General features: G+C 36.8%; 1 protein-coding gene across 1 annotated transcript in view; it reads right to left on the bottom strand.

Annotated features, from left to right (window-relative positions):
* Nucleotides 1-26,910, bottom strand: part of DCC (DCC netrin 1 receptor) — a 1,092,740-nt gene that overhangs the window by 416,296 nt on the left and 649,534 nt on the right. Inside the window, exons 6-7 of the mRNA XM_023647823.2 lie at nt 7,992-8,146; nt 5,087-5,207 (exon numbers count right to left, since the gene is read on the bottom strand). Of these exons, the coding sequence (XP_023503591.1) occupies nt 5,087-5,207; nt 7,992-8,146 (276 nt within the window). The remainder of the gene's footprint in view (nt 1-5,086; nt 5,208-7,991; nt 8,147-26,910) is intronic.

The following is a 26,910-nucleotide window of genomic DNA, read 5'->3' as shown; positions in this document are numbered from 1 at the left end:
ATATACTTTTGTTAATTTTAGGCTATATGATATCCTGCCTTAATAAAATGTTTAAAATTCACCATCATTTGTAATCGGTAAGCTTTTCCAGGGGAGGACAGGAAATTGATAACAGCTCACATTTTTCTATAATGCCTAGTCAATATATTTCCCTTCCTACAGCAAGGAACTCGATTTTGTTACCAATGTTGGAAAAAAAATAAAACCAGCATTAGAAAATATTCAATATTAGCACGAGACACATACCCTATATTCTTATGTGGAAGGCACGATACGGTATCTTGTCTAAGTAAATCAGCATTTAGGAAATGTTTATGATAGCATTTATTCATTTGCAATCATATAGCCTTTCTGTGCATAGTAGAATATGAAGAATACATTATTTCTTCACATACAACTTTATTCTATCTTTGCTCATTTTTGCCATTAAATTAAAAAATATTCCAGACTACATATGCCCTGATCATAGCTGCATTGCCAGTTCCCTGACCCTCAATTCCCCTGCCCAACAAGTTAGGCGTTTCCAGTTACTGCCACTGCAGACCACTGCCAGGAAACTGAATCTACCAAGCAGCTAGAACCAGGTTAACTATCTCAGAGATAACTGATATCTTATACCTATCTTAGCTTTAGTTCCTGCTTTGCTCCCTTTTCCACCTCCCCCAGCACTAGAAAATTACAAAATTTCCACCCAGCTACCAAACAGTCGTCTAAATTTAATTACTGCCTACTCACACCCCAGTTGACCGGATGGTGACTCAAGGGTAATTAATTCATCACCATCCACTATGCCAATCGGATCCTAATTCATTGCTTACCTGTTTGCAAATCTGACTGCTGAAACTTCTTATTCTTGTGACACCTAACACATGGATTTTTGATACTTCTTGTCTGGGCCATCCACTGGATGGTGGACTTGGAGCTATAGTTAATCTCCTTCATCTGGAAAGGGGACTTCTTACCCAATGTCCCCCTAAAGATAATCAAACAAATGAATGAATGAATTAACAAACAAACAATAACAACAATACAACTTTTCCTCAGCTCTTAGAAGAGATTAATAGACAATACAAGTGATACAAATCAGCTTCTATTTTAACTCGCATTCACCACCACTTACAATATATGGCTAAGTATTTTTTATGTGTATATAGTCTTCTTAAGTGTGCAGGAGGCCATTGTCTGTGTGTGCATGTCTGTGTGTATGCATATGTGTTACGTATATGTAGAGAGACAGGCATTAGTCTGGAACTGTGTGCACGGTGTTACAGCGTTAGATATAACTCTTTTGTTGTTTGTTTGTTTTTGTTTTTTTTCTTTTTGGTGAGGAAGATGAGCCCTGAGCTAACATCCACTGTCTATCCTCCACTTTTTGCTGAGATTGGCCCTGAGCTAACATCTGTGCCCATCTTCCTCCACTTTTTTATATGTGGGATGCCGGCCACACAGCTTGATAAGTGGTGCGTAGGTCCATGCCCAGGAAACGAACCTGCAAACTCCAGGCCGCCAAAGCAGAGCACATGAACTTAACCACTACACCACCGGGCCAGCCCCAGATATACCAATTTTGATAGCCCTTCCTATAGTATAATGACTTTTTTTTAATGCCTTCATTCTTCTTGATCTTTATCTAGAAGAAACCATGTATTATTTCACATGTTAGAGTGCACACATTTCGAATATTTTTCCCAAACTCATTTTCTGGAGAGAAAAACAAGTCATTAACTCAATTTAATTTAGTAGATTATGTTTACTTTATTTCCTAAGCCACTAATTACTAAAGAGGGAATAGCTAACTATATATAAAAGACTATGTTGAAACTTCATTAGGCGTCTGTAAATATCCACCAACAATGGACACTGGCTTGAATAGGTCATTGTGCATGCTTCAGTGAGAAGCAGATTATTATGGTTGCCAAGCCTGTGGACAGGCCAAAGCTGAACAGCTGGGCAATGCAGGCCCACAGTGTGCCTCAAAATATATGGTGACCATTTATTATTGAAACTTAAACAGAGAGGGCTATGATCTTCCCACCATGGTCAGCCTCAATGCTGAATTTATATTTATAGCTGGCCTCTCACCATCTGTGCACATGGCCTATGCTGCATCTCTGAGGAATTGGAGAGGTATTATTTGAAGACCTGATTAAATAGCCAAGAAAAAACAATCCATCATTTATAAGGGGAAAACAGAAGACAGTCACAACGGTGTCCTGTCACACTTTCGGATTTTTGTTTTCATTTTCTTTTACTTTCATCTAATCTGATGCCAAATACAATAAACACTGACCAAGACCACTGACAGCCCTTTACCATCTAGCTGGGAGAAGAATGAATTAGTGTGTTTCTCCAAGGCTTGCCTAGCAAGGAGGTAAATGATGTTTCTGCCTAGGGGAGCCTTGTCTTTTAAGGTCATGTAGGCCTAAATGAATCAGGGCCTGAGAAGGATGCAAGACATCACTGATAAAGGGCTACCTGTTGAGGTCAGAGCTTCCTGGTATAAGTGATGTTGAATGCCTGTAACTGGTTTATTAAACAGGTTGAACTACTGGGGTATTGAAAGGGAACAGTTGTATTTTCTCCTGTCATCCACTTTCAGCTCCATCTCCTACCCCTGCTAACAGCCTGGGCCAATCCTCTGGCCCTGGGGTCACCTTAAAGTATTTAAAAAGCCTTATCTTCAGTTATTAAAAACAGCAGCAACACACACACAAACCAGTGAGATCTAAATCAAAACATTAATCTAATGTTCAATTTAAAGTTTCTTCCCACCTCCCAGAGTAGGTCTGAGACCAAAGATGGGGAAGGGCAGTGGGACTCTCCGTCACCTGTTTTTTCAGTCTCTTGGATCTATTTTTTGCCCCTCTCTTAGGGCTTCTCCAGGGTCAGAGAGGAGAGGATGGCTTTGGAGTATAGAGAGAAGGGCTGTTTTGCTCAGCTTGTGCTCTCAAAGGCCCACAGTCATAGAGGGCATGCACGTGCCTCTTCTTTGTGGAGCAGCTCTGTGGGTTCTTCAGAGACCCCTCAATCTTAGGCATCCCCTCACTGGCCCCTTTCCTGAAGCAGGCAAGGCACAGTTTGGCTAGCCTTCTGCACCAGCTCCACAGCCCACCTCCACCCCAGGCAGTGTCCCTTTAGTGTCTTTTGGTTGCGGTCACCTCAGCAGGCAGGACCTCTTGGGCAGGGTCGTTTCAAGGCGACTTCAGCCCTGCTTTCTTCAACTGCAGCTCCCACCCTTGTTCCTCTCAAAGGTGGAAATAGAGCTTCTTCCCACAGCTGCCTTCCCCTTTCTTCTCCCAAGATTGTAGGCAGCTCCAGACAGCTTTCAGCCTTACTAAGTTGTCCATCTTGCATTTTTGCAAGTACTCCTCAGTAAAACACACACATGCATACACAATCTGTTCAATGGGTTTTCTTGGTGCCTCTATAACTTGGCTTATATGGGAAGGAAAAATACCATAATGATCTATAATCCTATGAATTCCAGTACTTCAAAGTATCGCCCATCCCTATAGGCAGGGGAAGATCACTGGGCCTGTCTGGTCAGTGCCAACAAGTCCTGAGAGAATGTATCTCACACCTCTCTTTCGAAATAGGAGATTACTTATCTGGCACTTTCTTCAGCTTTACGGCCTTAGCTGAAAATCAAGATTAATTAGAATTCTCTCATTCTGAGACTCGTATAGCAGCTAATGTGAGTGTAGACGTGGCCATATTGTCCTTACTAATGAGACAGGGCAGTTTTTAAAGCCTGGTTCGCATTAGAGACTCTGATTTTAGGCTTCCTTTTCTCCTACTTATCCATCACTATTTCAGCAGAAAGGAATGTACTTAGTCACACAAATGAAGTTACATTAACACTTAAAGCACATTAAATGGAGGGAAAAGAAGTAGTCCATCAGAGAAATGGGCGATCTTGAACAAGAGTTAATTGTCCCTTTTAATTCCTAGGTGGTTCCTTCACTCCTCCGGGACTATTGTTCTATGGTTGCTTTTTTGTTTCAATCAAGGAAAAAAGGGAAAGTCATCATTGTGAGCCTTATTAGGAGAATCTGAGAGTCTTCAGATAATTGGTTAGGCATGCAGAAAATATAAGGCCTTAATAGGCACATTTTAAATGATAGAAGCCAAAGAAAGACTATGTCTCCTATATTTGATTTAGTTTCTATTAAACTTACTGCATGGTAAGTTTAAGATAAGACTGAATAAAGTCAAGAGGAAGGAAATTTGTCTAAAAGAGTTGAAATTAACGTGATCAATAGATGACATGAAAACTTTTCATAGGAGATATTAATATTTTAAAGTATTTGGATCCATATAAGCAATTTTTCAGTCTCGGATTTAAAAAAAAGAATGAATATTTTTTACCTTCTTTAGTGATACAACATTTCAGAGCAGCTGACCAGTTTGTTTTTTCTTTTTGTTTGTCTTTTTCTTGGTAGGAATTGTCTTGTTTTGAGGATGGTACATGGCATGTCTAATATAGATTTATGCTAGTTTTGAATAACCACCATATTAAACCTCTGCTAGACTACAGAACAAAATAAAATTAAAATTTTATCAATTATAGAAAAAGGACAATTTATCAAAATGTTTAAAATCAGAGAAAAATAGTTTTTACTTTCAAATGGCCATTTCTGCTATTTCTCTGCCAACTTCCATTGACTCAAGAATATATATAACTGAGTGTGTTTGTATATATATTTATATATAACATATACATATATAAGTTCCAGATATATAATACAGATATGCATATAAGTACATACTAAGTTCCATATGCATTATGTTTATATATATATATATGAAACACTGGGAAGAAAGGCAGGCCACAAAAGAAGGGAGAAGGTAGTAATTTAGTGGTTGCTCTCTTGACAACCAGAGGTCCTTGTTGTTTATGATGACTTTATCTCACTGGATGGAGATATATATATATATAATTAGCTAGAAAAATATACCATCAATACACTTAATAATTAAACAGTTACAAATTAACTTTGAGAGATAGAGAAACAATATGGATTTTACAAATAGACTGCACATAATTGTGACCACATGTACCAGAGCAAAGTTCCCCTCATCTTACCAGGTTTAGGGACAATGAGCTGTGCACTGGTCTGGGCATTTCCAGCCTCATTTTCAGCCACACATTGATAAAAGCCTTCATCCGACTTCACCACTCCAAGGATTCGTAAGTTGCTTCCTCCCTGGAGAGAAGAAAAAGCAAGTGAAATATTTTAAAAAGCAAAAATCTCCAAAGTGATAAAATGAACATAAACAAAATTTATGAAAGTTCACAGAAGAAACGAGAAAAGAGGTCATGAGTGTTCTCAGCTTTACAGATATGCCCTGTGTCCTGGGAAATGTCATAGATTCCCAATATTCCGCATTTAATTTAACCTAGTTCTGCAATGAAAAATATACTACAAAACTACACATCATCCTCAATATTTAAATGAGCAGTAAACAGAAACTCTTTTACTAGGTATGGAAGAAACAGAGGTTAGCATCAAAAGAAATCTCATTCTTCTACTTGTTAATGATGGAAACTCAAGTTTAGCAGCTGCCAGGGAAAAAAAGCAAAATGAAACAAGAACACTGATCTTCGCAGTTTCTAAAGGACAAAAAAATCTAGGTTGGATATTTTCTGGAAGTATTTACTAAGAAAAAAATGTCTGGCAATCCTTTTAAAACTGTAATTGCTTTGACATGTACCCTTCTGGGGATTTGGAGGGGAGACATGTGGATATTTTATAGCCGTGTCATTCTTGTTATATGGCCAAACGTTTCACCTTCAGTAATCCATGCATTCAATACAGCAACTTTAAGTCCTGTTTTATATAAATTGAGCCACCATCTTTTTCAAGGATGGATGATAAAATGATCTGGAGATAGCATTTAATTATACTAACTCAGTTTATCTTCAATATTAGTGTTAAGAATTAGTTCAGTAAGTGAGACGTGTTAATCACTTCCCCTGAAGTTATTAAGAGATAAATATTACCTTAATTGTTTTTAGTGTCTTGTAGTTAATTCTCAGCTGATGTAAAATTCTTAGATAAAGCTGACTAACTTCTAATTAACAATTCTCATATAAGTTACTATTTGTGCTAAATGTTACATGTGCGACAGAAAATGGCTCTCAGATTTCTGGAGCTATTGGGCAAATATTTTTAAGCACAATTTAATGTGAATAGGGCTCATACTGCACATTTTCTTTTCACCTTAAGAAAAGAAACATTTAAATAGGTTGGCTGTAATGAGTCATGCTGGGAGAAAGATTATTCAAACTACAGAAAAAATAAACGTTGCATTTTATCATCTGTCCTTAAGGGCACTCAACAGTTTCCTTTCTAAGCAAGTAGCATATATTTTAGGCATATACAATGCATTTCAAGTTGTCCCATGGCAGGTCGTTTTTAATTCAGTGGTAGTGGAAATAGCATTACACTTAAAGGAACTAATGGATTAGTGTGGCATTCAAAAGTTAATTTTTTTCCCTTTCTTATTCTAGTCACAACCAATTAACGAATGCAACTAAAAGTGAAAAATGGTAAGTGGTGATAAAAGTGATAGAGATATGCCTTGTGGATTTATTCCTTAAGAACTCTTACAGTATGATAAAATGCACAAAGAGATTATGAAAGTTTCAGAAAGTCCACTGATCACGGAAGAGGAATCCACCATCAAGAGCCAGTGGAAGGCCATGGAGAGAGCTGGTGCCTGGCCTCCAAGGACGCCTGTGCTCCAGTCCCATTCTGCCAGGAGATCTGGTTTAGTGACTCTTCTTTGACAGGGTCATGTCTGCATCTCAAACATAAGAGAATAGGACCTAAAACCTCCTTCTTTAGCTGCAACGTCTTTGCTATTTAGAAAGTCCTTTTCATATTTCCCATATGTTCATATATGTGAATTCAAAACCTCTGATGCTAACCCGCACCTAAAGGAGAGTTTTCACAGACCATTTTCAAATGAGCACAGCATTCTGCTGGTAACAGCAAAAACAACAATAATAATGATAGGTATTTTTTTTTTTTTTTTTTGAGGACTATTAGCCCTGAGCTAACATCTTCTGCCAATTCTCCTCTTTTTGCTGAGGAAGAATGTCCCTGAGCTAACATCTGTGCCCATCTTCCTCTACTTTATATATGTCACGCCTACCACAGCATGGCTGGCGGAGAGGTGCCATGTCCGCACCCAGGATCTGAACTGGTGAACCCCGGGCCACCAAAACGGGATGTGCACACTTAACTGCTGCGCCACCGGGCCAGCCCCTAATGATAGGTATTGAGCATGCACTGTGTACCAGCATAACAACTCAGTGACTATAATGCTGTTATTCCCAGTATTCCCAACAAAGACACGGACAGGGAGTGCACTAAAACTTAGAGTGTAAGAACTGTTGTTCCCAGCTTCAATCCTCTCTAATGTTCAAAATTACAAAGCAATGTGAACTCTGGGTCTTCATGGCTTCTCTGCCACTGCCACCCCCATTCTCACTGTCACTGCCACCACTGCCCTTTCATACTGCTCATGTATGATCAGCTGGTCTTATCTGGAAGGAAAGCTGCCTGTATTATCCAAGTCAGACTACCATAATCATAAGTAGCACTTCTTGTTGAAACTTATTGTAATGAGTAAAGTCAAAGAATTAAGAGATTCCTGGCTTCATAGGGTCTAGAAATAGGTTCTGAATTGTTCTTACAAGAACCAGCAATGGGGATACTTAGAAAGATGGTCTTAGGCCTTCTGATTTTTCTTTCTTTGATTGTTTGCCTAAAACTTGTCAGTAAAAAAGGGAGCTGGACTATTTGATCACTCTTTTTCAGCTCAAAACTTCTAAGTCTAGAAAATGCTTGGCCTTATTAGAATAATTTTCTTAATACGTTGCAAAAATTCCCAAAAGGAATCTTCTTCCCAGGAAAGGAAAGCCACTGAAAACAGTCAACGATGAATGGGATTATAATGCTAGTATGAAAAAAGATAATTACCACTATCTGAAAATAATCACTAGGAATGACCACATCTCCATTCTTCATCCAATTCACAGTGGGCACAGGCTTGCCAGAGACTGCACATTCAAACTCAATATCCATGCTTTCATAGGCATAGAGGTTGGAAGGGTGAATTAAAAACCATGGCGGAACTGCAAAGACAAAAAAAAAAAAGTGAGTGGGTGGGGATGTGAACTTGCATGGTAAGGTCTTCACTGAGTTAGAAACACCGGTCTGGGATAGAAAGTATTTGTAATTCAAACAACTCCCCTAAACCCTTAGTTTATTATGCAGGAACTACTGTAGAACACATCTTTTTTCCCCCCAAAATGCAGTTAAACAGTTGCAGTTAATGGTGTTTTGCCACAAGGCAAGGAAAGGAAAAACACTTTTGGAAAAATATTACATATAATAAACATTCTGAATACCCAAGTATTTGTATCTAATTGACCTACATAAAGGATACTGGAAAGTGCATAAAGCTGTGAAACCTATGCTGATAAAGTAAATAAAGGGAAGCTGAAAGGACTGGGACGACCCAGAATATAAGACAAGGAAGCTTAGTGTCCCTGCAATTTCAGAGTTTCATTGGGATGTAGTTGATGTGATGCACTCATTTCCTGTTGAAACTGGCTGTGGCGATAGGACACTAAAAATGACTATCATCTTTACTGTGGACACATTGCTATTGTCCTAGCAATTATCTATTGTAGAGTATTGCTATACTGCATTATTATTTTCTCAGCATGGTACTTGATATACTAATTTAATTTAATGTCTTAATTACCATAATACTAGCTACTCTATGATGGAAATTTGCAATTGAATGAAAATTACAACTATAACACACCTTTGCTAATGACTCTCTCAGACCTGGTCCCTCAAAACCCTGCCTAGGAGAAGAAAATTTTAAAAAGTAATGTCCATCCTCTCCCACTGGGAATCTCATAGGTACGTCAGATTTGAATACTCATATTGCCTGAGACCCAGGTTAAATTCAAGGTGGAGTAGCAGCCTAGATCTCATTTTCACATAGACGATGGATACGCATTTTTAATAGCCATTCTTAGAGTTAGATTGCATTTTTTTGTCGTTGTTATGCTCAATGAGTAAGGAGTGCTAATTTTTGCTCCTTGGAGTAACCACCATATTTTGCTCTTTCCAACCACCATCAGCAGAACTTTCCCCTGACGTCAAAGTGAATTTGAAATCTTTGAAGGTCGCTGCTTTCTGGAAAAATGGGAGAGCCAGAGGAAAGTGTCCAGGACTCAAGTCCTAGTTTTTCTACAGAACGATCCTGGAAATTAATCAAACAATCAGTCTCGCTCTCCCTCCCTTTCTGTCTTATTTTCCTGACTTTTAACTAAATATTTGGACTCCAATACTAAATAACTTTTAAATTTTTTAATCTTTCACAGGGGCAAATTTATTCAGATGACTCGACTAGGAGGCATTAATATTCACAGACTAAAGACATGAAAATAAAGGTGCCTGAGAGCTTTTCTAAAGAGAATGTGTCACCATTGTATATAGGGATAAAATTATTTATTTATAATTGATGATAATATTAGTATGAGACTATTTTTATTTTCTTGCCAGATTCACTGACAATGAACCAAACATCAGAAATATTTCTTGAATGTCTCTGAGCAAATATATTAGTTGTCCCTTTTGGATTCTGTTCTCAATTTTATCATGGGTGTTGATCAAATGTTTATCTACTAGCCAATAGCCAATATTTATTGACAGCTGACCATGCACATTTTATTAGTCTAGGCACTTTATATTTTTTATATTCACCATAACTCTCTGAGACAGGCTCTATTATTCCCATTTTACAACTGAATAGACTGAGGTATGAGGTGTTTAAGTAACTTTCTCCAAATCACACAATTTGTAGGCCACACAGGCTGACTCCTTGCCTACATTCTGAACTACTTTGTAATAACTGCATTGTTTGCCACTTGAAAATTCCAGTGGAAAGATAACTCAATAATGTTTCCAGAACCTCAAAGATAATGGAGATAAACAGTTAGCGTTACTAAAAACACCACCACCCTGTTTTCTATTCCTCCTCTCCCTTTCAGTCCTTCTTTCCTAAAAACTGCCTGAGTCAGCCCATCCTTAGTGTTCACTTTCATCAGAATTCTTGGAATCATTTATGCTTATATCAGAGTTTTCAAAATTGAGGTGACATTCATTAGTGAATTTTGAAAATTAATTTATGGTGTTGAGACCAAATTTTAAATATATATGTATGCAAATATATACATAAACATATATATACACACATACACACACACATAGAGAGAGAGAGAGAGAAGGAGAGACAGATTGAGAGAGAGAGGGAAAAGAGTAGAATAGGAATAAAAAGGATTAGAAGTATAGAAGAGAAAAGGAAGAGAAGAGAGTACCAAATCTATACTGAAGCAGAGCAAAGAAAAGAGAAATTTCAAGAGTTCAAAAGATGGAGCCAGGTTGCCTGAGTTTAACTTCCAGCCCTTCCACTTACTGCAAGTGCTTTGCTTAGTGTCCCATCTATGACCCAGAGAGAAGAATCAAGGATAATGAGTGACAGTAACTGTTTGTAAACGACAGTACACAATTGTATGCTAAAGAAAAGCAATAAATAGAAAAACATATCAGTGTATCATCCATAGCAAACATAATTATCGCATATAAGTATATAGAAACACACATATATAAATATGTAAATGTATATGAAAGTGTGTCTGTACCAATGGGTGTGTGCATAGCCTCTTATTGCTTTTTATTATTATTTCCTGATTCTCCAATTTGACTCATTATTTTGTCTTCTCAATGTCTGAAATAGTGTGCTTCACGTAGTAAAATTTCTTAAAAACAAACAATTGAATGTAAATTTTCCAATAGTTTCATGTAGCTTCATTTTGTTTCCTCAACTTGAGGGGTAAAAATCATCTTCCTGTTTATTATCTTTGTGGAACCAAATAAATCAAAGCTGATCACACAGCGAATCCTCAAAACCTTCTGTTTTATTAATAACATATAGTGACTTCTGCTTAGTTAAGGGAATAATAATTTGATTTAAACATGTAATTATAATTGTAAAACTAAGCAGCAAGGATGCCTCAACAATTTTTTTATGCTTCCAAATGTACACGTGCTACCTGATCTATATTCTGCCATTTTCTCATATGCCTTAAGCTCTCAGCATTACACTAGATACTCTGTCTTCCCTGGCTGGCTTAGTATTTTCATTTATGTATCAGGTTCTCCAAATTTCGCAATACACCAGGCAGTAAACAAGGAAGAAAAAATAGCCTCTCTAACATAAATGGGGTAGGTGAAGCATCAAACAGCAATATCATGCATCAGAAACGAGTCTAAATCCCATGTTTTCTGAAAATATACTGCCTAACTTGGGCAGTGTTGCCAGTCACCAGTAGTCTACGTAGTAAGGCCAAGCTCTAATGGTTTCTCTTCATATCTCTATGTCTCCTACAGCGCATCTTCCTCAGCACGTGATCAACAAAGATTCACTGTTGATGCTAATAAGAACTCAAGCAATAAAATGCACATTTTCTCCATTTGCTATGGCAGCACTGGTATAAGATGAGGAGGAGGAGTTTGGACAAAATCATGGAAACTACGTATCTACAAAATAATATTATTGTATTGTCCTGGAAAATAAAATGTCAATGAATGATGAAAAAGAATAGCAAAAAATGATGTAGCATGGCTCATTGGAGTAAAGACTGAGTATTTGTTATATGGGATACATTTCAGAAATATTCTTAAAGTTCTCCTCTGTTTGAGCAAAATTAATGAAAATATTTACAGGATTTGGGAGAGGGTCTTGAAAAGTTCTACATATATAGGCCTGGGTTGGATTAGAAATTAGGTAAAAGCTTTTCAATCTTGCTTTTAAATAATACATAACCAAACTGCTACCTATTTTCCTGAACTTATCACCCATACACCTTCTACATACACCTTATGGCTCAACTGAACAATTGTACCTAGCCCTTTTTGAATCCCAAGTCTTGTTTCATTCTATTTTCTCATCCTGAACTGCTTTCCATTTCGTCTTAGAGCATAGATAGCCTCCCTGTCCTTCATGAATCCACTTCTCCAAAAAAGAGCATCTTGATTCTTTTCTTGTGAGATTTTCTCTCCTTTCAGAAACTCTGTGGTATGTATTCTTATTGATTTTATGGCACCTGACATGGTTACTTTAGCATTAGTTTGTAACTCCTTAGGGGAAGAGGCTGTATCACGCTAACATGAATTGTATACGTTGTTTAATACATTTCTGATGATTACACTATTCTGGGAGGGAGTGGACAAATGAAGTTTATCCAATTTTTAGCATCTTATTTGATCTCTCGGTCTTTTGCTGTGATGAACACCTTAGGATCTATGAATCCCATTTTAGGATCACTTCCTTGAACTTAGGATTTAGATATAGTCACCTTATACCTTTCACAGCTCTGGAGTCTTATATTCTCATCACAAATTGAAACTGAGACTAAAGAATGAATATGACTTATCAATGGCTGTGGATATGTTTCTTCAGCATTTTTCTGATCATGGATGCCTGCCTGGAATTACACTCCTCAGATGATACAATTTCTATTTATTCTCTAGGAGGAAACTCAAATACCCTTTTTTTCGTGAAATTTTGTCTTTCATGAAGCTGACTATGATTTCCTGCTTCTTGCAGTTCTCTCTTTCTGTGCCCAGTTATAATTATTATTATTATTATTTTGTGAGGAAGATCAGCCCTGAGCTAACATCTGTTGCCAACCGTCCTCTTTGTGGTTGAGGAAGATTGTCACTGAGCTAACACCTGTGGCAATCTTCCTCTATTTTGTATGTGGGACACCGTCACAGCATGGCTTGATGAGTGGTCATAGGTCTGTGCCTGGGATCCAGAGCTGCGAACTCCAGGCTGCCAAAGCAGAGCATGCAAACTTAACCACTAAGCTACCAGGCCTGCCTCTTTCTGTGCCCAATTTTTATACCACTTACTATTGTAAGATATCTTTCACATATATCATTATTTACTAACAAGACTATGATTCTTAAAGATGGGACCTGAAGCATATGCTTTTTCTTTTATTTTCCTTTGAATGTTACATAGTTCCCTCTCCCTTCCACTCTCGTGGAAGGAATAATTTCACTGCTATAAACTATTTGGTGGGTAGTAATTTCTTAACAATTAACCAAAATGAAGTATCATGAATTTTCCAGTTTATTAAATTGTTCCATTTATGTAGTATTAGTCCATTTCAGATAACTGCTTAACATCCACGTACAATGCAACAACAATTTCAGGCAAGATATTGATTTTGTTATACTTTCCTTCTTTAGATAGAATAAAATTCATGAACAGAAATAAATTATCCACATTTCCATTGGATCTTGATTTCTCAGGATATTTTCAAGTATTTACAGTATATATAAAGAGAATTATTTTTATTTGGGGGCTAAAGGAAGAAGGAACAATGATTAATAAGCAAGAGAAATATGGAAAAAATATAACTTTGTTTTTGAAAGTGCTTATTGTACTTAGAAATGACTAATAGATGAGAGATTCCTCTATACTGCAATCTTTAGAGTTGTACAAGTAAACCTCAAGTTGGGGTAAAAGTTTTCTCTAAGTGTATTTGTTTTTCTTTTAAGAAGTTTTTATGCTATGACTAATCATTTAAATTTTGTAGAGTAAAATTTATTCTGTCATTTCAGCCCCAAATAAAGTCATCACCAACAGGCTAAATAGTGTTATGGGTTTTACTTCATATAATAGATGCCTCACAAGTATTTATAGTGACGTCCCCTATTACTCTCTTATCTTCTTTAGACTTAGCTTCCAGTCTTTTTTTAGTTTTGGATAAGTTACTTAACTATACATTTCCAATTTTTAGGGTACGTAAAAAATGTGGGTCAGTTTTAAAATACTGCTCTAATACACACAATTAGTACTTCCTTATTACCTTGACTTTGAGAAGATTCTATACATCCTAAAGATTTGCCACAACTCCTTGAAATTGCAAAGAATGTATTTTTAAAGCCATGTAGGTGATTTAAATGAACACTAGGCAGCTCAAATCATTCTGGTGAATGATAAACAAGAATTGAGGAAAAAGAGAGATTGGTGAGATTTTGTTAGGAGGAAAATAAAAATAACCAAGATCCTTGAGTGGCTACATTTCTACCCTGAGGACAGTGAAAAGCCAGCTAGTTTCCTTGGAGCAATATTCCTCTCTCTACCTCTCCAGGCCCTTTGGAGTTAGTTGTCAAAACAGTAGACATAGCCCATTATTCTTCTCTTGAATGCAAATCTTTGAAGAGACTGACCACACCAAAAGTCTAAAATATGCTTGCTGCCAAATCAGACTACGTCTATACCCAAAATAAATGGGTTCTTTCAAGTGCAGTATACAATTGTATCAACATATAATTTCACTGTAAGGAATCATAGTTTCATTTGTAATCATATTCAGATTACTATAAAGGAACCTATTTGGATTTGAATGAAGTTTAGATATGACATATGGGGGAAAATAATCTTTATAAATTCAGGCTTCCGTGTTAAATATATCTCAACAAAATCCTAGTTTTATGGAATAATGTTTCTAATGGGCTGCTCAATTTATAGATTAGAAATAGCTCTCTCACGCCATAGGTTCAATTTTTCCACACCAATTTGTTGCCAAAGTAACTTTCTTTCTTTCAGCTAACTTGTTCTTAAACACACATCCCTCTTCCTTTTTTTAGACAAGGAGCTGTGTGATATATCTCTACCCAACCCAACACTTCTCTCCAGGCCTTTTCTTAGTGACAAGTAACTTGAAATCTGCTGAATATTTCTCTCTAGATTGCTCTTTCCTACCTACACATCTGTCCTCCCCCGGAGTACTGGTTGTTGAGATTTGCATTTCATTCTCTGTTAAAGTTGTCTCTCACACATACCTGTCTATACTTTCCTAAAAAATTTAGGTTGGGTTAAATTTAATTCTATCACGAAGCACCTAGAATGTCTTCTACATTGGAAATGAAAGCACATTTGAGTTTTATTCTACTGCTATTGACTGGGGCACCCATTGTTCTGGATAAATGGTTTTTATGCTGTTGATTTTATTCTTTGCACTTTCTATTCAAAGAGATGTTCCATCTAGTCTGATAGTGATCATGTCCAGAGTGAGAGAGACGTGTTTAGGTGCTCTTAACAACTGCCAGAACGTGTACTACCTTTTTTCCTGACATATTTATAAGACTTGGGATATGTAATTACATGTTTTTTTCTCAAGTAGAAGTAAATATTCATTACTGAAAACTAGATGACAGACAAGCACTCGACTCAACAGCCGTTCGTCTCATTGTGACATCAGTCTGGATGTGAATCCACTAAGCTCTTAACTTCTTAAGGACAATGGCTGTCTTATCTATCTTTGCATCCTGGAGGCCAATTAGGGGATAGGCGCTAATAAGTACTTATTAGATAAACAGGCATGGGTATGGTTTTTCTCTTTATCTGGCCAATCTCTTGGTATTCAGGCATTTTCTGGCTACAATTAAGTAATAGCTATGGAAAAGCTAGGTGCGAAACAACATTCAAGACATAAGGGTGTACTTTTCTTGCAAAGTTAGCACCAATTACAGCAATAGAATTTTAGAAGCATCAAACTATAAGCTATTCTGCCATAGTTGGCAAAGGTAATATTTTAATCATCTTAGAGAAATGAAAACATAGACTTTCTGATTTTATTTTCTATACCCCACTAGTATTTCTTATTGTGAGTATGATATGCTGAAAAATTCTTCCTCTTATCTAAAAATTCTGGTCTATGTGCTGTGGGGATGAAAAGTATTTGATCTTCAACCTTTACTTTAGAGTCTTTTATATGTGCTTGGAAACGATTTTAGATCTCTCCTCACAATTTTCTTTATCCAGACAAATAATTCCATTACCCTTCCTCAGTTCTAGCCTTTCCGTAGTTTGGGTTACTTCTCTCTAAATCCAGACTGAACCTTCCATTTTCTCTTTAATTGTGGACCCTACAATCAAATTGGGAGAATGATGTAAGGCTCAAACCAGTGATAAAAATAATAGGAGGATTATCTCAAGGTCCTAATTCTATATGCTTACTGATGTTATTGCCAGGCCTTTGTTATTGAAGGGGCTGGAAACTTGATTTCTGTGCTATCAATGGCCTTCCGTAGATACTAGCAACTCTCCAACAACTAAATTTTTGTGTGTGTATATATATATGTGTGTGTGTGTGTGTGTGTGTGTGTAAATGTATATTTAGCTATAAATACACATGTATTTTTAATTTATGTATTTCTATATATTTTCACATGTATTTATGTTCTTGTATGCTTTTACGTAAACTACATAATCATATAGAATACCTATATTTAAAATTTCATGTACACATGTGGATACACAAAAGTATACATCTGTACGTATACAATTTATGAACATCTTTCTTTGTCCAATTTTCAGTTTGAGCTGGGAAGGAAATGAAAACATGTTAAGGAAAACAAGATATAAATATTAACTCATGTGCAGTGCATGATGACAGAAATAACAATTATATAAAAGTTATCCAGTTTCTAACATTGCACATTGACAGAAATTTGAGAGTTATTATTTTTCCTGAGTCAAATATTTTCTAGAATGCCCTCTTGGTATTTGAGAGTAAAAGATGTGGATATTCTAAAAGTCTAGAAAAAATGCATCTGTCATGCACGAGAGCTGTTTCTGTATATTTTTTAAATGCACATGGAAGACTGACAGTAAAGTACAGTAGAAAATTTGTTTTTTGAGTTTCTTTTTAGTAGGTATTCTATGAAGGAACCTTTCAACACAAACATTTAACTGAGAAGATGGTGGATTTTAACACAAAACTAATTTCCCTCCTCTAATTCTTAATGAAATAAAAAGTAAGTCCCAGTATGCACAAACATATGTAAAAATAAACCACAGTAACCAACTAAACAAACAAAAAAGGAAACACAGTCAATTGCAAAAAAAAAAATCATAACAGACATTTCTAGAGTAGAGCAGAAAGGTAGATTAGGATTTAGTTCTTTATCTGTCCTTAAAACCCAAAATCTGCCCTGGAGCTCGGGGGGGTGGGGGGGGGGGGGAAAGCCCACGAATTCTCACTAATACCTTCAAACTTGAATCAGTACAAAATCTATGACTAGCTTTTTCCTTCTTGATTGAGGAGAAGCTGTAGTGGCCGTTGAGGAAGCACACGGGAGATGGGACTGACTAAGGAAAAGGCTCTTGGGTTACCAATGAACTGAAGAATTGATTGGAAAGCTGAGGACAATCTCCTCTGCTCTGGAAGGGAAGAGGAGACAGCACCAGACAACAAAGCAGGGTGTTCTCATAGAGGTTGAATGCTGCTTCAACTGAACTCACTCCTCAACCATTCCTGCTGGTTATTGAAGAATACATAAAACCTGAACTATCCAGCCTCCAAACTGGAGCCCAACGGGTCTCAGGCAGGGTGGTACATAAATCTAGAAGTAACCTCTACTATATTAGAACAAATAGAATGTCTGGACAGAGCCACCCACACATGAGCAAGATAAAAGACATACATGGGAGGGCTGGCCCCGTGGCCGAGTGGTTAAGTTCGCGCGCTCCGCTGCAGGCGGCCCAGTGTTTCGTTGGTTTGAATCCTGGGCGCGGACATGGCACTGCTCATCAAACCACGCTGAGGCAGTGTCCCACATGCCACAACTAGAAGGACCCACAACGAAGAATACACAACTATGTACCGGGGGGTGTTGGGGAGAAAAAGGAAATAATAAAATCTTTAAAAAAAAAAAAAAGACATACATGGGAAATACAAAAATATACTACAGCCAACAATAATGTATATGTAAGAGAGAGAGAGAGTGAAGGGAGGGGAGAGAGGAAAACAAAGCACTCAACTCAGGAGAAAATATAAGGGTAGGACCAGAAGGAAATTCCTCAACTTGCTCTGCATAACGAATTCACTTAATATGAAAATGAATTCAACAAAAATAGAGGTCAAAGACTAGCTGATAAAACAACAGAATGAAACAAAAAGGGAGGTAGTAGACCTAAGGAAACAAATTAAGGACCAAAACAATCTCATTAGAGAGCAAATACATAAATTAGAAAACACAAGTTACACAATAGACACCACTAAAGATCAAATTACCAACATAGAGGAGACTTGAGATAATCACAGTCAAAGTAGATGAAAAAGGCAAAGGGACTAAAGCAATTAGAGCAAAGCTTGTAAACAAAGAGGACGAGCAAAGATGATCCAATATGAAGATAACGGACATTCCCGATGCAGCAAGCCCACAAATGGAACAGAGGATATAGTCAAAGATAACATAATAGGAAGTTTTCCCTGAAAAACAAATCTGAATTTTCAGATTGAAAGACTATACCATGTTCCTAGGAAACTGAATACATAAATCTCAATAGTGAGAAATATCTTATTTGAGCTATTGAATCTGAGGAATAAAGAATTATTTGAACATCCAGACAGAAAAATCAAAATCAAAACACATCCACAAAGGGTGACAGGGATTGGATTCCGGTACAGACATATCCAATGTTAGAAGACAATGGAACAATATTACCCAGGAATATCATACATGTTCATTTATACACAGCCACATTCTCAACTATGAAAGTGCTCAGAAAACAGCACTTTCTAAAGTAAGCCTGACAACAAAATCCAGGCAATTAAGGGTAACTCAAAATAAAAAGTTAGGCATTGTGATAAAAGACTGGTGATGAGTAATGAATAGAATGCTATACAGAAATAAAAGTAAACAGTGAAATAATGGTTACTGAAGAGAATTGAATTGTTATAAACCAAAACAGGATAAAATTAATGTTATAACTACCCAAATCAGAAGGGAGGAAATGAGAGGATGAATGAGACTGCTAATCTTTCATCCTTTCTAATGTTCTCATCCTTCATAGCAGGAATGTAATCGGTTATGCCCTCAAATAACACATGAACCTTAAAAGACTAAAAACAGTACGTATGGCCCAATCACATTGTTATAAACGTATATCTACCTAAATGTCTAACTATTTATGTACATACAAGGATGTATAGAATACTGAAATTTGGGAAGATTTTTAATCCACATGGGGTATTTTCACAAAATTGAGTGATTTTTCTAAAACATTGCTTTTTTTAGGACTCTGGAAGCAAATACTCTTAAGATGTTACAGTGGCTGTGGAAGCATGGATATATCTCCTTTCCTTCTGTGTATTTTTAAAATTTCCAATGATTAAGAAGATATTAACTAAAAATCTACCTTCTGGGAGGGCTCACCACTATAGCTTTAACCAGCAGAAGAACCCACTGGAAATTCTCTGAGCTTATATAAATAGTGCTTATGATATAAATAGCAGATAAACACATCTACCTTCCTTTTCTTTTTCATCAAATGTCTCCACTGGGGCTTGGGAGAACTTCAGAGAAACTCTTGCTTCTGGTGACATGAGCACATAAATCCTTAAGGGAAATCATGGTGGAGGAAACAGCAGCACAAGGTTTTCTACCTCAAATACAGCGAAGGGAGACTATACGCAGCATGACCTGGGAAAACTACTGAATGAGAAGGAGAGTCAGGAATTCTGACTCCCAGTTCTGGCTCTATTGGAGGGCAGATTAGGGACACCCAGCAACTAACTGAACACTTCTTGACTTCAGTTTCTTACTTCGAAAATTTAGAGGATTGAATTGGAATCCATGTTTTCAAATTCTTTGGAAACTCTTCAGTGTTACTGGGGCAGGGATGGTGATGTTACTCTCCAACACTTTAATACCTTCAAGCAAAAGAGTACCATGTCGATCAATTGTATGTACTGAGCTTCCTTATTAACTTAAAACTATATGAGAACATTTTCTGCCGCTAAAACAAAGATAGTAAATTACCCCAAACTTTTTTCCAGATTTAAAATTCTGTTAGTCTAACTTGTGAGTATAGTTAGTCCAATGTTGTTCAGCATGAACAGTTTATATAGAGTTGATTTAGAAAAGAAAGAACAGGGAAAATAAAATTGTCAGTTTGCTTTTTATTCTGCCACTAAAATAATATTTGGCTAGCATTAATGCATTGCTTAAAACAATAAATACCAACCTAAGCATCCCATAAAAATCACAGAATGTGACACAAAGGTAGGTCAAGGGTAATTAGTTCAACGCCTTGTTGCAAAATGACAGTATTCCTTTTACAGTGACACTTACAAATGACTTACTTTTAAGATCACTTGCTGAAAGATTATTTCCAGTATTGTTTTATTCCAATTTTGAGACTTTATTTGCCTTTTTCACTTCTGCATTATGGCTTCAAGAGATCTTATCTATCTCACTATAGATAAGACCAAAGTCCACGGTAATTTTACTGCTTTACGAGTGTGGATTTCAGAAACCATGGAAAAAGTGTGTGTGTGTGTTTGTGTTTCAAGATTTATAAAATCTCACCACATAAACTATCCATTTATAAACTTGAATGGCTTCTTGCATAGTCAATGAAAATGGTCTTTCTGAGCATTTTGCTTGATATTTAAAAACCAAGAAAGAATGTTCACAAAAATTGCTTGTAATTCATAGTGGTAAGTTGTACTTAAAAATTCAGATCATAAAGTTCATTTTAGTTGGGAAGAGCTGGCATCAAATTTTAAAATGTATTAAGGGCAAATGATAAAGATATGCATTAGATTAAAAACATAGCAAAATCTACTACATATTTAACAACAGTTTATATCAAAAAAGATATAGGAAATTTTGTTGTCTGCTAAGAATTCCAATCTTAAACCCCTGACCTGAGTCTTACATCTTAGAAGACCCTGGATATCCTAAACAAATGCATGTATATGTGTGTGCATGTGTGTGCGTGTATGCGCATGTGTGTGCATGCGTGTGTGTTAGGGAATATATGGCTACCTTTATCACTTGGAATCTGACAGTCAGTGCTGGCACAGAACAATTTGTAACCCTTAACATCCTCTCCTGTGACTAACACTCTTTAAACCTCAGGGAAACACTTCTTTATCCCTCCACCCCCGCCATAGTCACCAAACACAAGAGCCAAAATGTGAGGCTGAGTATTTTTGCTCATGCATTTCATAGTGAAATCTTCTTCCACACAAAAGCTCATTGGGAAATGGTTGGAAAAAAAAGCTCGAGGAACTATTTTATGTAGTTCTTCAAATTTTACAGAATTTTTCCTTCCTTTCTCATTCCGAGAAGTGTTTGCATATTTTACTTACCATGTGACTCATCAATTAAAGCAAACTGGTTAAAAAGCTTATAATTCATCTGCTGATTCTGATTAAAAAACAAATGTGCTTCTCAGAAGCTTCTAAAAAGCCCTTGGTATATTTTCATACTTATACATATTTACCTCATGTTTGTTCTTGCATATACATTTAATTCCTGTTCACATGCCAAACATAAGCAGTCATATAAATCAACACAAGCCTTTACTTTGCGACTAACCACGCATTCATATGTACAGCTACAAACATCGATATTCTATAGCCATATATGTGCCCTAGAATGCTTTTATACCCATTGATATGTCTATAACAAAACCCTGACCCAAAATCTGAACATTCCTTCTGCTTTTCTATGCATATTTGTTAAAAGCTGATACCAAATTTCTGCATTACAAAAAGAAAAATAAATCCACCCAGTTACAAGTTATGTAATAAAAGGAGCTGTTTTTTGTTTGTTTGTCTTTGCTTCTAATAAACCTGAACTTCAGGCAGAGTAGATGTAGGCTGTGGATAGAAGATCCTAATTGCTAAGGATAGGAGTATGCCTAATTAGTTTACATCCTAAAACATAATGAGTACTGAATAAGTGCTGATTTGGTTGACTGATCAATGAAAGTTACAAAGGCTCTTAGAGAACCAGTCCATCCCTTATATTTCACAGGTGAAATTAAGGATATATGACATTTCTACGGGATCAGAGAGCTCGTAAATATCAAAAGCAATGTCAGAACTTAAGCTTCCTGAATTCTAACCAATGGTCTTTCCTTTTTACCAAACTACATTTAAAAATACATATCAAGGAAGCTATCAAAGTATTTTAATGGCATACACAATCACTTCATGATACCTGGACAGGGGAAATGTTCTTTTTCCTTTTTTTGAAACTAAGATAGAGACTATCTTGCTTTTGCCTGATACAACCAGCAAACACAGAAAGCAAAATTGTGTCAACTCCAAAATTCTCCTCTGTCATGTTAAGATGCCTCTCGGCAATCTTACTTATTGTTGTGTCTATATTGTTGTTCTTGTTCTCAAATGCAATTTCTCCTTATTAATACTTCAATATATCCTGATACGAATAGGCAAGAACAGTAATATGGAGATCTTTATGAAACATGTTTGAAGATGTCAGTGCCATTATCTATTCTGTTTAGGGAATTTTCAGGACCTGTAGATAGTTCAATTTGTCCTGCCTCCAGTTGGGCAATCACAGACATGGTAGCAGCACTGTGATGGAGGGGTTAAATGACATCACGGAATAGTGAGTAGATGGGAGTGGCATGGGGGAATAGCAGAAATAGATTATTATTTACTCACATAACTGTTTACTAGAATTTGGTCATACAAAAGTGTCTAATTTAGAGTTAAATTAGAATAATGAAACTATTAGGCATACATTTTGGAAATAAACCATCTAAAATGCAACTTTGCTATTCAGTGGTATAACATATTCTTCTTAAGAGAAGTCAGCTGGAAACTTAAGAAGCTAGGAAATCACTTTCAAAATTCTCCTTTGACAAAAAAACTCATAAAGTGATCTGAAGTTTCTAGGTCATTCAAAAGAGCAGTTTTATTGATTCTGCTAATAATTGGTTTGATTATTCAAGAAACTCTGTTTTGAAGAAGAAAATGTCAGATGAGAAGTCATCTCCAAAGATTTGTTCTTGGTCTTCTTGTTTTTTAATCTCTTCCTTGGCATTCTCACCTCTTGCACGATCCAACTCTCATTGCTAAATGGATAACCACCATATTTAATCCAAACACTTCATAAATTCCACATTTACAACTAACTGGCAGCTGTTTCCAGCTCTGTGTTTCTGTTTGTCACTTCACATCTACCACTGGCCAGCACTACCAGCTGCTGCTACCATAGCCACTCCAGCATTTATTACAATGTGTTTTCACGATCCATTTCTTCCTTTTTTCGTTTTCCTCCCGTTAGTCTACCAGTTACTGGAGGGAAGGAATTAGGTTGTTTATTTCTACATCTGCAGAGCTTGGACCAAATTCTACAACATGATAGCAGCTTCATAAAGGTTTAGGAAATTGAATGAAATACAATATTTATAAATCTTTAACGGGCGTAAGCGTTGCTTGGTGTGCTTTTAAACATACAGAATCCTTGGCTCCACAGTGGCAGGGTTGTGGTGGGACCTAGGAATATGCATTTTAAACCACCACCTCTATGTGATTTTTGATTTGGGGAATCCTGGATCACACTTTGAGAAACTCTTGTTTCATGGAAGACAGAGAACCAGGGCTTAATTCAAATTCTGGCCTTACCAGTTACTTAGCACTTTGATTAAGCTTCTCATTGATAAAATAAGTTATTGTATCAAGATTCAGTAAGATAATACATATAAAACACTTAGCACGGTGTCTAGCAATTGTTCAATAAACTGTTGCTATTATTATTATCTCATTAAACCTACTGCTATGTTTTATCTCTGTCATCCGGCTTGTTATCTATATTTTTCACACTTGACTTTTTCTTTCACACCCTGCATTTAACCATTGTGAAGCTTTGCCATTCCATCTCTGTAACAGCTGCTATTTTTTTGCTGTCTCTATTGCTATTGCCATTACTATGGCAATAGATTTAACTTAATTTAGCATATGCTCACTAAGCACCTACATGTTAGGCATTGTGTTAATCACTGAGGATGCAAGGATGAAACATATGCCCGAAAGGAAGGGACAGTCCAATGGGGAAGAGGAGGAGGATATTTTTACAATCCACATGATGTGTCGTTGCTATAATAGAGGAGCAGTAGGTGCATTGGGACATAGAGGAGAAACAAAAAGGATTCACAGGATTTGATATTTTGATGTCCCTAGTGATTACAATGTGAAATTCTCTAGGTGTCACAAAATAAGACAGAATGACTGATAACTCATGGCTGAGATAGGGAGATGTGGAGGTGAGACCTAAGGGGACAGGGCAGGGGTGGGGCCTGCATCCTGACTCAGGCACAAGTTGAGTTGAGAAGCCTCTTTTTAATCTCTACCACAATGTGGACCTTGGCATAAATAGTTTGGGACCCTAGCCCACCTTCAACAAACAGAAATCACAAATATAATTATCTTCTCCAATCCTTCTAAGAATATAATTGGCTAAAAAGCACAGTATGAACTTTCTTCTGGTCAGTCTTCCTAATGGAGAATCAAAGTTGAGCAACACAGGAAATTCAAAGATGGAGCTCTGTAATTCCCATTTTTGAGACCATGAAAAATGGTAGAATTTGTATCAATATTCCTATTTGTGTGGAAAATTAATGACTAGGAAATACTTGCGTGGGGACAAAAATCCTAAGTTAACTCCTGAAAATTGTATAGTCTTGTCATTGTTCAGAGACTTGGATATTAACATATGGTATATCAGTAAAAGTGTAAATGCAGAGTTTGATCAATGGGCTCCGAAGGAAAAAAGTCCCACATTGTTGGAAGCTAGAGACACAGACATTCTGTAATAAATCTATCCAGAAGCTTCTGAGACTATTTGGATGCATGCAAGATGGAATGGATCAGTTAAAAAGCTCTGTCTTTTAGTGACCTCAACATTTCTCCAAGATATTTTTTCCCTGAAGTGACAGCAGATTGGGTGACAAACAATTGTATCCCCAGAAATGTCATCTTTTCTAATACAAAGTGTTCTTCCTTTACTTGTTTGAATTTTTAAAAAATGTGTTTCTACTGATCCAAAGAGCAGTCCTGCCTTCACCAATTGACTAACATCTGTCAACATCTCATCTGAATGATGCCTTGTGAATCTAACATTAATGGTATTAAAAGGCGCAGTATAATATGGTTGAAAGAGCCCAGACTGAGTAATCACACAGAAAACCCTAGGTCGGAATTCTGCCCCTGCTGCTTAGCAGCTATGGAACTTTGGGTCAATTAATTCACCTCTCTGAACCTCAACTTCTATCTGTAAAGTGAGCATACTAATAACTATCTAATGGCAGTAATTTTAAGGATAAGAAAATCCTATAAAACTTCTGCCCTAATGAAAGTATATAGGTTTTAGGTCTGAATGTTTGTGTCCTCTCAAATTCATATGTGGAAGCCCAACCCCAATGTGATGGTATTTGGAGGTGATGCATTTGAGAGCTAATTAGATGAGGTTATGAGAGTGGGACACTCATGATGGGATAGTGCCCCTTATAAGAAGAGGAAGAGAGAGAGAGACCTCCCACTCTGCACACATGCACAAAGAAGAGGTCATATGAGCACATGGAAAGATGGTGGCCATCTTTAAGCCAGGAAGAGTCCCTTACCAAGAACCAAATCTGCTGGTCCTTGATCTTGGACTTCTCAGCCTCTGAAGCTGTGAGAAATAAATGTCTATTGTTTAAGGTACCAAATCTATGGTATTTTGTTACAGTGGCCCAAGCTAATATAATAGGAATTAATATACATATTATTAATATCAATAATAATCAGAAGTCAGCCCTGGTGGTCTAGTGATTAAGATTTGGTGCTCTCACCACTGTGGCCGGGGTTCACTTCCTGGTCAGGGAGACACACCTTCTGTCTGTCCATTGTCATACTGTGGTGGCTTCATATTTCTGTGATGCTGAAAGCTATGCCATTGCTGTTTCAAACACCAGCCGGGTCACCCATGGTGGACAGGTTTCAATGGAGTTTTCAGACTAAGACAGACTAGGAAGAAGGACCTGGCCACCCACTTCTGAAAAAATTGACCATGAAAATCCTATGAATAACTGCAGAGCATTGTCTGATACAGCACTGGAAAGTGAGAGGATGCTGCAAAAAGACGGGCAGGGTTCCACTCTGATGCACACAAGGTCGTTAGGAGTCAGAATTGACTCCACCGCTAACAAAAAAATAATCAGAATCCCAAAATATGAAAAACGAAAGAGAACCAACTGATTACCTGTGCAATTTCTTAACTTTACAAATGAGAACATGAAGAACAGGGACTGGTCTGCAATTTTGTTTCATCTGTGGAACTGAGCTTGGTGCCTTAGAAATAGTCACTCAAATATTTGTTGACAGGTAAATGAATACACACATGAATCAAAACATAATGACGCTAAATGTTGATAATAATCTCAAATTTATTTGTTGGTTTTTGCTTTGAGATGGCATGACCTGGCCATCTCTGGAGAGTAGTATGTTGCCAACGGTGGAACTCTGATATAATGCTTTTTCCTTTGTTGCTTTTTATTCTTTGTCAACCTCCATTTCTCCCCCTTTCCAAGTGCGGAACAGCATAGAATATTTTCACATAACTTTATCTCATTTCACTTTTCAAATATTTTCATGGGTTCTAATTGTACAGATGAGGCAAGTAAGGCTCATGATGGCTAAGTGATTTCAGCCATACTGTGAACTCGTCAGAGGAGGATCAGGATAGGGTACAGATCTGCTTCACTTCAAAAGTCATGCTTTCAAACAGCACCAGGTGGTTTTCATACCTTATCTGAGGTTATATTTGTTGATACCTATTCACTGTATTTTCTATACTAGCATGGTTCATTCCTTCAGAGTTGGTAAATTTCAGGAGTTCAGCCTTTTAAGTATCATCTTTGTATAATCTTCTACTGAAAGCTTATGATAAAGGCTCTTAAGAGACTATCTCTTAAGGGATGCAAAGTACTAAC

Source organism: Equus caballus, chromosome 8 (genome assembly GCF_041296265.1).
Source record: "Equus caballus isolate H_3958 breed thoroughbred chromosome 8, TB-T2T, whole genome shotgun sequence".
Taxonomy (NCBI): domain Eukaryota; kingdom Metazoa; phylum Chordata; class Mammalia; order Perissodactyla; family Equidae; genus Equus; species Equus caballus.
The sequence above is the reverse complement of the archived record's forward strand: the minus strand, read 5'-3'. Positions and strand labels throughout refer to the sequence as shown.